The 12335-nt window shown below is 39.7% G+C and overlaps 1 protein-coding gene across 1 annotated transcript in view; it reads right to left on the bottom strand.

The window, feature by feature from the left end:
- The window catches only part of NDC1 (NDC1 transmembrane nucleoporin), a 42488-nt gene extending 31238 nt beyond the window's left edge, over window positions 1-11250 (bottom strand). The window contains 6 exon segments of the mRNA XM_021683918.1: window positions 3149-3241; window positions 3243-3288; window positions 4794-4968; window positions 7390-7491; window positions 9652-9772; window positions 11122-11250. Coding sequence (XP_021539593.1) covers window positions 3149-3241; window positions 3243-3288; window positions 4794-4968; window positions 7390-7491; window positions 9652-9772; window positions 11122-11178 — 594 coding nt within the window. The 5' untranslated portion in view covers window positions 11179-11250.
- Between the last annotated feature and the right edge of the window lie 1085 nt (window positions 11251-12335).

Below are 12335 nucleotides of genomic sequence, written 5' to 3' on the forward strand. Positions count from 1 at the left end.
CCTCCTCTCCCTGCCCCAAAAATGCCAATGGAAAAAATATTTTTAAATTATTGGAAAGAACCTAAGGAAATTTAATGAAGCAAAGATGAATTTCCCAAATTCTGGTCTTCTTTTGTGCTTCTATTACGACTGATCCTTCTTTAAGAAAATTCAGAAGCTAAAGAAAAGCAAATAATTATATACATAGGTAAAAGTTTTATCTTCATACCACGTCTGTGAACTCCTACAGCATCTTACCAAAAAGCAGCCCATATTAATACTTGGTCACTAAACACACAGCTTCAAGTATCCTGGTTTATTTGGATATGTTCAAAGTCTGAGATATGGAATGGCACAATTCCATGCAGCCATTGGATGCTAACCTTCTTACTTGACCCCCCAATAAAAAGGGTATAGTTCCTATACTATTCCTACTGAAGCTCTCACCTCAACCATGACTCACAAGGGTCCAAAGAGGCTAGGGAAACAGGTAGGCATTTCAGTAGATATGCAGAGAATAGCTAATATACCCTCTTACTGCTCCGTAGCTGAAGTGTTCTTCAATTCCCTATTGGGTTTCTTCTGTGATTTGGCTAGAAACTAACCCTTTACTGAGGATTTATTATGTGCCAGGCTCTATAATTCTTATCTCATTTAATACTTTTAGTCTTGTTGGCCTAGAACTTGCCAAGCCCTGTCTTGATGTTCATCCACTTCTTTGTCCTCTACTCCATGCTAATGTTCTGCTTTTCCCTATCAGTCTGTCATTAAGAATATGATAAAGACAATGGAATTGGTTTTAGAACTATAGGCTAGTTTAAAGAAAAATTAGTAGGCTAATGGTAAATTGGTTAGAATTAGATCTTTAAAAAGATATAATTTTTCATAGTTACATGAGAACAGTAGTTACTGAATAACAGGGACAATATAAAACTATTAATGGAAGCTCCACCCCACAAGATATGTTATAGGTCCTACATATGTAAATGTACAGAAAAGAGCCTAGCAGAATATACACTAAACTGGTCACAATTATCTCTGAGGCAAAGATTGAGACTGGCCCCAGAATGGCCAAAGGGAACTTTAATTTTATCTACAGTATTTGAATTTTTTAATCAAAATGTTACCACTATACTCTTAGGAAGAAAGCTGACAGGCAGCACCAAAAATAATGATGATGATGATGATGATGCTAATAATAATGGTTGTTATTGCTTGTAAAAAAATTCTTATTTTGAGGTCTAACATTCTCTGGTCAGCTTGGCCAGTTAAAGAAGAAAAGTAAATGGCGATTGCCATCATATCACTTTATGGAGGTTCAGAAGAAGAAATAGGCCTGATCTCACATCAAGCTTACAATTTCCTGATAATCCTGCTTTCCTTAGCAACTTAAAGCGCATTAAGGGAAGATCATACAATGCACACCAGGCTCTTAGGGATAAGCAAAGAAAGCTAAGGTATGGTGTCCTCCTTCCCCTTCAATCTTCTGAGAAGGTAAATCTACACAGCTGGGAAACAAAGACAGTTACAAACGAGATAGATGAGAAACTATGATCCTGGGCACAAAGATTCATCATTTCAACTGCTCCTGCCAAAATCTTGACCTCCCTTATTCCACTGTACCCACCCAACAAAACCCCTATTCCAAGCATCCCCAGGCTGGAGAGAGCACCCAGCCGGGCAGACCAAATACTATACGCTCACGGTTACAAGAGAGGCCCCCAAAATATATTTTGGCCAAATACTGAATGGCCAAATGTTAGAAGTTAACCTTCTGCCAAAGTTAAACCTGAAGTAAAAGCTAAATATTACCATGAGAAGAGAAACTTCTGGGATACAAGAATAAATCTAAAATTTTGTCAATAGAAATTACAAAATAATTTAGTAGTCAAATTTTACAAATGTGACATTACATGGTAGGAACAATTTATTAGTACTATCAATTACTGGTCTGCTCCTACATTTACTCTACTGCATGTCTGTGATGTTAAACAAATGGTCACTTTCAAATGAGGTCCAGGGGGAAGCAAGGTATTTTGGGGTATCTCATTTTTCTCTAACACTTTTCTTCTCTATATTCTTAATTATATTTGGATCAAATATGATTCAGCATGGATATTTCTGTATAGAATTTCAGGGTTTTTCCTCCTTGTAAAATTTTAAAGTGGCAAAGCTGATACTCTGCTTTTAATTCATCTTCTCAAAATGTGAAGAATTTCTAACTGGGACTCTTTCTTCATACACTCATGGTTTGCAGGGAGGTAAGGGCCAGCTCCTTTTCTGTGAGCACTACCTCTTTGCAGTACGTGAATTTTCAACAGATTGTTCTCATGGAGGCAAAAGGAAGGTAGGAACTTCAGTGAAACCAGAAGCCAAACCTACACACCCTCATACTCTCATGACATGTTTGTTTACATGTCGCTCCCTCCCCACCAGACTGGGTCCTAGTGGGAAGGGGCTGGTTCTAATAGTTTTGCTCCAAGGCCCAGTCCTCAGCCTGCCACAGCACAGGAATGAAGCGAATAAGAACACAGTCGGGAAGAGTGGAACAGCTGGGGGAGAACCTTGATGCCACAGGAGAAATCTCAACTGATCTTTCTCTCTCCTGCCTTAGAAGGTGGTTCTAGTTGCACAGAAGGCTCCCCACCAGATTAGATCTTTAAAAACCTAACTGAAAGATAGTTTGAACTGTCCTACTCAAACCAGTCAAAACTGTTTTATTTATACACATCATGCCTCGTTCTAGAAAAGATGTGAGACAGTAACTGACATTCTATACTTACTTGCACATCCTCAAGCCCATGAGTTCTTAGGTTCAAAAAGAAGCCGGCAGCTGCACAGAGGTACGCTGCATGAATGTCATCATCCTCCTCCCCCAGCCCTGCTAGGTCACAGCAACTGCCACTACCTAGCAGGGAGGGAAAGAGTGGGGCAAAGCAGTGTTCTCAGAGTGGCAGTGGGAAGGGCAGTGATAGCTCTCACACATATGCTAAAACTCATGAAGACAAATAAATCTCTCCCCTCCAAATGGCATTTTGATGATCTCAGTCCTAAGTTTTACTGATCAAATCTTGAATTAATCAGATAAGGCCAGTTATATATACATACATCAAGGCAATTTTGCATCTGCCACATGCTGACATAAGGTAGCGCCCAAATGCTATCTTACCTGTATGATGGGAAATGGCAGATAGTTCATGTTGTTAATAAAATACAGGAGACTATAGCTGTAGCCCATAAACGCTCCAGCCAGTAGAAAAAAAAAGGTGATACTCATTTAAGCAGGTCTGTGCAGCAGGGCTATTTAAACTGGAGAGAAAAAGTTAGGTTATTAATTCAACAGTCAGGGACACGTATCACTGCTTTAGGCTCAAACTTTGACTTACTCACTTAAGAAATGTCCCAAATTCTAACAAAATGGTTCACTTCAGGTTCAGTGAGGGCAAAAGATTAACAAAACCCTTTCCCTGATGCATGAGAATTTGACCTCTCTAAAGGTTAACTCTTTAGCTCTTCCTCTGGAAATCTGGTAAACGTAAGAATGTCCCCTGTGATAGTAAGCAACGCTGCTTACATGTGGACAGAGAGGAACTAGAACTGAACGTTATGGACCTGCTAGAGATGCCATCACTTTGGGCTTCTCTCTGTGTTGTCTCTTATAATTGAGCAATCCCTCACGGGGCCCTTTCCACTAAAGAAAATTGATCATATTAGGAAAAAAAACCCTGCCTTACATAATAGTAACTGGGGGACAAAAAGAAATTAAATATTCAGTAGTATAGGGGTGCCTGGGTGGTTCAGTCAGTTAAGTGTCTGCCTTCAGCATCAGGTCATGATCCTGCGGTCCTAGGACAGAGCCCGAGATGGGCTCCCTGCTCAGTGAGGAGTCTGCTTCTCCCTCTCCCTCTGCCCCTCTGCCCCTCACTCGTGCTCTCTCTCAAATAAATAAAATCTAAAAAAAAGAAGAAAAAATAGAGAACTTAAGATTACTACTGTAATCTTTTTTTATTTTTAAAGTCAGAATATCAACCTGAAATTTTTATCAATGTCATGTGTTCAAGAACTGTTATCAGTTTATGGGGCGCCGAGGTGGCTCAGTCAGTTGAGCAACCGACTCTTGATTTTGGCTCAGGTCATGATCTCAGGGTTGTGAGATTGAGCCCCACTGGGCTCCGTGGCAGGTGTGAAGCCTGCTTAAGATTCTCTAAGATTCTGCTCAAGATTCTCTAAGATTCTCTCTCTGCCCCCTGCCCCTGCGTGTGCTCTCCCCACCAAAAAACTGTATCAGTTTCAAAATTATAAAAGTACTCTACTGAAGAAGGTGGTTGTAATTATTTTAAAGTTTTTTCTTCATTCTTCCCATACAATCCTTCCTTAAACCCCAACCTAAACGCCACCTCCTCTAAGAAGCCAGGGATCTTCCCTGCTTCCTGAACTGCCACAGGTTTTATGTGCACATCTCACTTTATTACATCCCATGTCACATAAATTCCTATTTCTCTCCTATCACATCCGTTTGTGTCCATGGCTTAATTCCCCTCCTGTTCTTAACTCTCAAGGACCTATAATCTATGCATGAATCCCTCTCAGAAATCCAGCAGCACCTACCACAGTACCTTGCACAGACAATGTTTAAAAAAAAACTGTTGAATTCAACAAACATAAATATCAAAAACATTTGATATTATGTATAAAAGCAACTTCCATAAAAGTCTCGAAAGCAAAAAAATGCCCGTAAACTATTTACCTATCCAGGTCACCTTTGGCTTAGTAACTAAACAAGGTTCTATAGAAAAAAATGTAGTTAATATTACCTCTCAGTACCAGTGCAGGGAACCACAAGAAAACTGTATTGACCCTTGGTTATCACCGCAGCACACCAAGCCACCAGCATCCCCATTGCAGCATGGACAAATGAGTGCATGAGCTGCTGAGGGTGAATGATCTTCCCTATCAGTGCCAGTCTGGAGCAGGGAATGGAAGGCACAACTGTAAACAAAGCACATTACCATGGCTTTAGGCTTTAGACTGCAGCGAATGTAGTCAGAGGACCTGAACTATTATTCCCTCTCATACTTGCACGAATATTCCAGAGGGGAGGAAGAAACACAGAGTCAATGTAAAGTACAGAAAAATTCTAAGTTAAAAATTTGAAGTTAAGGGCGCCTAGGTGGCTCAGTTGGTTAAGCGACTGCCTTCAGCTCAGGTCATGATCCCAGAGTCCTGGGATCGAGTCCCGCATCGGGCTCCCTGCTCTGCGGGGAGCCTGCTTCTCCCTCTCCCACTCCCCCTGCTTGTGTTCCCTCTCTCGCTGTGTCTCTCTCTGTCAAATAAATAAATAAAATCTTTTAAAAAAAAAAAATTGAAGTTAAAAGATTTTGAAAAGATTGAATATAAAAAGATGCACACGAAAAAGAGAAACCAAAGATTCTGAGAGATGAAACCTAAGGACAGCATGATTAATATTTTTCAGTTCTTTTTAATTAAAATTTCTGAATAGTTCAAATAGTGTCTACCCTGCCATTCTCTTAGGTGCCAGAAAAGAAGAAATCATAATTTTTAAAAGATAGTGCTTGTCCTCTGACAAGTTATTTTTACTTCAGCATTTGAACTGGTCAATATATAGTCCAATTGTGAAAAATAAACCACAAACTACGCAAATAATGACAACACTGAATACCAAAATAAATGTTCGTATAGGAATTTCTAATACCTCTCTGATAATCAAAATAAGTTTTCTGGAAGTGTGCTGGGGTAGGCGAGTGTGGGTAGGAAGGATGTTGACCTTTGAAAACAGCTAGTAGAGGGTTTCCTGACCTATCCACATACACATTCTTCTTTTAATATATTCCAAGTAAAGAGACTGTAGAGACATGGAAAATTCGTGTGAAGGGAGAGGGCTTAGGTGCTTTACACTTTGAGAAAGAGGCTGCTATCACCTCTCCCTCCCCCCCAAGAAATGCCCATGAGACCTACCGAGTGTGCAACTGATTTAAAATGTTCTGAACATACCAAAGCTTCTCGTGTCTCTAAGCCTTTTTATGTGCTATCCCCTTCCCTGGATCATCATCTTCCTTCTCGAATTAATACAATTCATCCTTTAAGCATCACCTCCTCCAGGAAGCTTCCCATGCTGGGTAAATGGTGCTCCTATATATTCCCATACTATCCAGTCTATTGTAATTGAATATATTTGATGTTTACTCTGTCTCCTCATTAATTGTGATCCTCTAGGGATAACAGGGACCATAATACTTATGTCTTATCCCCACACCATGCACAGCACATAGAATGCTTGTTGAAGGAATGAGCCAAAGTGACTAATCAGACTTTAAGAATGACAGGATGGAAAGCCCTAGTGTGGCATCTACATCAAGATGACCTAGGTACATGGGACCATATAAAAGAACACGTGCTATAAGCCAAGGAGATCTGTATATGGCTTGAACAGAAAAAGAGATCCAGCAGCTAGGAGTGAGAGATTAGGAAAGCAAAGGAAAAGGGTATGTGTTATAACATCCAGAGTAGGACTGGAAATTTTATACCAACTCTAAGAAGCAACTACTGAAGAGCTAAAAAGAGGAATGATGTTACAGTCAAAAAAGAAGTGTCAGAAGAAGCTTCTGACTGTACCACAAGGATAGACACAGGAATCAGAAAAGGCACAAAAAGTAAAAAGAGAAACGGGAAAAAGAACAAGCTCTGGAATCTAGCAGGTGATTCTCTCAAGGCAAAACATACAGTTGTTTTTTTTAAACTACAGAATTATAGACTTTTATATTTGAAAAGGACCTCAGAAATCATCTGGTCCTGATCTCCTACCCTATAAAGGAGTTATTTTTATAATACATCTGCTGAGTCACAGCCTTAACAGCAGCTGTGAACTATTAAAAGGCCTAAATTTTTTTTATTGTGGTAAAACACACATAAGTAAAGTTTGCTATGTTAACCATTTTTTTTTCCCATTTTAACCATCTTTAAGCATATAGATCTGTGGCATAAGTACACTCATTGTTGTCTAACCATCACCACCATGTACCTCAAGACTTTCCCACCACCTCAACTGCAACTCTGTGCCCATCAAACAGCTCCCCATCCCCTCCTCCCCCAGCCTGTGGCCACCACCATTCTATTTCCTGCCTTTATGAATTAGACGACTCTAGGAACCTCCTATATAAGTGAAATCATACAATATTTGTCCTAAGAGCTCTAGATATTTTTTAAACAGAGAGAAATTAACCTTCAAATAAATTTTTAGTTAAAACATGCAAAGCAGATGATTCTGTATACAACATTTTAAGCTGACACAAAACAAGCCTATTATACACACCCACATACAAAATGCATTGAGCCTGCCATTAAGAATATAAATTCACATATTTTTATGATGATTAACATTTGAAAACTCACCTGCATAGAACTCCACATTAAAAATACTTATTATTACTTCTACCACTGACAGCAGCAGGAGGTAAAAGATTACATAGGAACTATACAGATCACTGAAAGAATCTAAAACATAAGAGAGATGAATTAGTAAGTTCATTCAGTCATGTAGTCATGATCAGTATATTGCAATAGAAAAAGGGTTTGAACCACAACTGTAACTTTCATTTTAAAAGTTATCTTTTCTTCAAGAATTTACTCATACACTGCTGACAGGTCCTACAGGACATCAACTCAAGAACTACAGTGTGAGTTATTTGGACCAAGCTCTGGGTCCTTTAAAATTATACTAGAATTTCTTTTAGAGGACCCAGATGTTAACATCAGACAAAATACTACCATATGCAAATGTCTTTCCTCATGTGAAACAGAGAAGTACCACATTTAGTAATATACCGACAAGGCTTCTTTTTACAATGTAAATATTTTTCAGATCTCTTCTTAACAAATGCAATTAGCTCCTATAGCTAAACGAGTAACATTTCTGAAAATAGCATAATCCATAAATCATTTAAATGCTGAATTAAAAAAACAAAAAAATCATGATATCCTTGTAAAACACTAATATATTCACATTTTAGAGTAGTTCAACAAGCAATATTCCATTTAAAAAATCTGGCCAAGTTTAACATATATACTTATGTTACACCTAAAAACATAAATAAGAGAAATAAAAACAGCAAGGAAATACATTTGCTGAAGAGACTAAAGCTTAATAATGAAATCAATAACTTTTAAGAGTATAATTTATTGACCAAAATTAATAAAGAGTTTTTGTTAAGGATTCACAATTAAACCCCAACATTATACTGAACTAAGAGAATGAAAGAACCGATTCATGTGACTGGAAATAAGTAAGGAAAGAGTACAATTTCTCTAAAAAGACTTTGTGAAGCAAAAGTTGAAGGAGATGAGTAACATTTGATGAGAAAAATGGCATAAATCAAATCCCATCTGGAGAGAAAGTATTATTAGGATTAAAAAATGCTGGCTCATGAAATGGCAAAAAGTTTTTTCTTAAATGCCAAATCTGAACAATTGGTAATGGTTCTAGATTTCAGTACTGAATATTCCAAGCTTGTGACCAGACCGCCAAGATCAATGAGTGATCCAGACTCAGAGAAGGTGGTTACAGAAATACCTGCCATTCCCGTGCTGGCTTATGGCTTAATTTTATCTGCCCCGTAGGTCCCATGCAAGAAGTGATTGAGACGTCTCAATAAGAAACTTAACATGACTGTAATTCTTTATTCTATTATTGTTGTGGAAAGGGAAATAAAAAGAATTTCAAGAGTATATGTGCTTCTTAGCTTTAGGCAGAACTTTAGAGTTCAAAACCTACTCTGGCAACACTTCTAATTCCAGTGTGGTATGTGGAAAAACAGGCTTTGAAGTCAGAGACCAATGTTCAAATCCTGGTTCAGTTACTGACTGACTGTGTGTCTCTGCACAGACTTCTATAACCTGAGCGTCAGCCTCCTCATTTATAAAGCAGGGATAATACCTCTTTATTATATAGGGTTGTAGGAAGGATAACAATATACTAAGATGCTTAGAATGGTATGTGGCATGCAGTACATGGCAATAATTTGGAGGTTATTATTAATTAACATGATCATAGTTTAATAAATTTAATTAATTTTATTTTCATGTCCATGGATTTTTGAGAAACATTTAGTCTGCTCCAAGCTTTTCCTCCTCATCAGTCTTTGTGTTTACATCTATGTTTCTTAGTCTTTAACTCCTTCCTCTTCTCTCTCTTCTCACCTTTTTCTTATTAGCCACAATACAGAAATGAAGTAGTCTTAATTTTAGACAGGTTTTCTAAAAAGATGTCATATTTTCTATTCCAAATTTTTAAATAGATAAAGGAAACAGTTCTGGTCCTTAAAAAGAAAATGTCAAAAAAGCAATCAAAAAAGACAAACACATAAACAAAAATGAAGGCAAGTTTTCATTTATGTGGTCTTCTAATAATCTTTTTGTTCATGTGATAATACAGATCTCTGACAGGTTTACTAATCTTATAATTATATAGTGAAAAGATGATCTATAAAAGGAATGCCTTAAGGTTACCTCAAGGTGAATGTTTTGCCATGCCAATCAATATAGGCAGTGATTAAAAAATTATTTGAGGGGCACCTGGGTGGCTTGAAACATAACACAACTTTTATGTTGAGAAACAGGTCCTGTAGATTTGATTTCCCCAAACTGAGTACTACTTACCAGAGAGCCACCGAATAGGATGAAATAAATCAATGCTGCTGAAGATTATAAATACTGTGGTACAGATGGGTAGAAGCAGCACTGACCAGATAATACTTGCAACTATCCTCCAGCCCAAAACCTATAATTAAACAAACAAAATCCCTCAATCATGAAGTCACACTACTTCAGTTATTTCAGTTATGCAAATCCTATCTTTTCATATGGGATGTTAATCACTAGTATTTACACCCAGATCATAGTCCGTGCAGCTATATATAAACCCCAATGGTTACTCCTATTAATAACATTGCATACAACTACCAAATCTTGTGTTATCAGTGAACTGATGCTTGCATTTAGTCCAGAGTCAGCTGCTACATTAAATATCACACTTTAAGGAAGGAGAGGTATTGTCTTAGTTTTACAACTGTATTTTACAGCAACTTATACTTCTCTCTTTAGGTTTAATTGATTGATATGTCAATATCTAAAAGGTGTATACATTTTATAGGGATCATCTGTATACCATAATTGTGTTCGCAATTATTAGCTATGGCAGTTATTGGGCAATTACTGCATTGTATTGTATTCATGTGTGAATCACCAGTGTCTACCACTTAGAGACACAAGATACACTGCTGATTAAGTGAGTAAAGAAGAGATACTGAGGGGTCTGAAGCATGAAAATGCTTTACTTTAATCGGATTTACATTTTGGAAGGTAAAATACTCTTGGGTTTGTAAGGTGCCTATGATGGAGATGGATCAGAGGAGGCAAGACCCACACAAGAGACAATTAGGGGGCAGTCTACCACAACTGCCCAAAGCCAAAGTTTACAGTCAGTGTCTGAAGGAAGGCCGTGGTAATGGGAAAGGAAAAAAGGAGGAAAAAAAAAAAAAAAACCCAAAAAACTGCAGTCATATTTCCTGAAGTACATCTACAGGACATCAGTAATTGATAATATAGGTGGTAAAGAACAGGCAAGACTTAAGGACTCAAAATTTTTAGCTTGGGATACAGCCTCTGCTAAGGCCACACCACATTCTTTCCAATTCTAGACATTCTTTCCCACTTCTTACTCCAAGTAGTCAACAAGCTATTTATTTTGCACCTACCAGGTACACCACCCTTGCATAAAACTCTTGACCATCCCTGCCCCAGTTCCCATGCAGGTCATCCCTGTCATTCTAACCAGCTTCCACTCAGGACTCCTCTCCCACCCTATGACAAGTTTACACTCAGGATGTCCGGCTAGCACACACTAGTAACCAGCTTTCCCTAGCCCGCCCCGCAATCAGATTCCACTCGGGACACCCCCCGCATCCCTGTAATCAATCGGTCCCTCTGGTCGCCCCCTCCCCACGCGCTCCCCACGCTACACAGGAGCCGGCCCCTCCGCCGCCCAGAGCGCCCGCGAGCGCCCGCCCGCCCGTCAGGCCCGACTCCAGCTGCGGGCCGAGGGCGCGCCATAGTGCGCGCTGCACTCACGCGCCACAAGATGTCCCGCGACCCGCCGTCGCAAGGCCGACTCGCAGCCGTGGCCATGGTGATGGCGGCCCCGGCTCTGAGGGGTGCAGGAGACAGTGCGCCCGCCCGCCACCGCAGTTCAAAGGGAGAAAGGCCCCAGGAGGACCCTGTTGGGGCTGCCTCAAACGCTGCCTGAGGGAAGCCCGGGGCAGGCCCCAACCAATCCCTTCGAGGCTTCGTCTGGACAGGCCCAACGCGCCAGAACTGGCCCGCGGACACGTCCCCCAAAGGAGACTGGGATTTCAGGACCCGCCCTCTGGAGTCCAAAAGGTCTCTCCGAAGCGGGGTCCAGCGGGACGCCAGAAACTGGGGGCGGCGCTGCATGCTGGGAACTGTAGTCTCGACGGCGCTCTGGGAGCAAGGGAGCGTTGCATTCTGGGACTCAGGGTTCCAAAGTACAGCATGCTGGGAATGGAAGTCCTCCCAGCGGTACCTTGTGGCATGCTGGGAATCGTAGTCTTTTATAAAGCCGATAAGCGTTAACAGTGTCCATTGATAGAATTTTACATTAGCTCTGGCAAAATGATTGGTCCTTATTTCTCCCAATTTTCTTTATCGACTGCTTGAAAGTGAAATCAAAGACTGTCGTGGCCCTCTCCACAGAGGTACTCACTGATTTTACCGAAATGGAACAAAATCTTTATAAAGGTGCTTTTGATTTCCTTAGATCTGGTTCCTAGTTCCAGCTCTGCCTCTAGCTAAATGGATGTCTTGACCCTCTCTGAGCTTCGATTTCTTCATCTAGAAAATAAGGATAAAAACAAAGATGGCATCCAGTGATGTTGCGAAGATATAATAAATACTATACAAATACTGATTATCATTAATTTCCTGCTGGTAAGGAAAAAGATTTTTACCGACCCAAGTCCCACTTAATGAAGTCCTCTCTGATTGCATTAGCCCTCAGTTAGATCCCTGGAGGCATCTTGCTAACACCTTTTAATACCCAATTACATACCACAGTCAACATTCAGTACTCTGGAAAAACAGAGAGATTCAGTGATTTACTGATTCTGGAGAAACTCAGTCTAGTGAAAGAAATTGAGATCACACATAGAGCTTTGTAATGTTTGCTAATAATGGTTTCCTGATTTGCTTTAAGATTATATTCATTTCCAAAAACATGTTAATATCAATCATGTCTGAAGCCCTGCAGAACAACTGGGAATACAAAG

The sequence above is a fragment of the Neomonachus schauinslandi genome, chromosome 4 (genome assembly GCF_002201575.2).
Source record: "Neomonachus schauinslandi chromosome 4, ASM220157v2, whole genome shotgun sequence".
NCBI classification, from domain to species: Eukaryota; Metazoa; Chordata; class Mammalia; order Carnivora; family Phocidae; genus Neomonachus; species Neomonachus schauinslandi.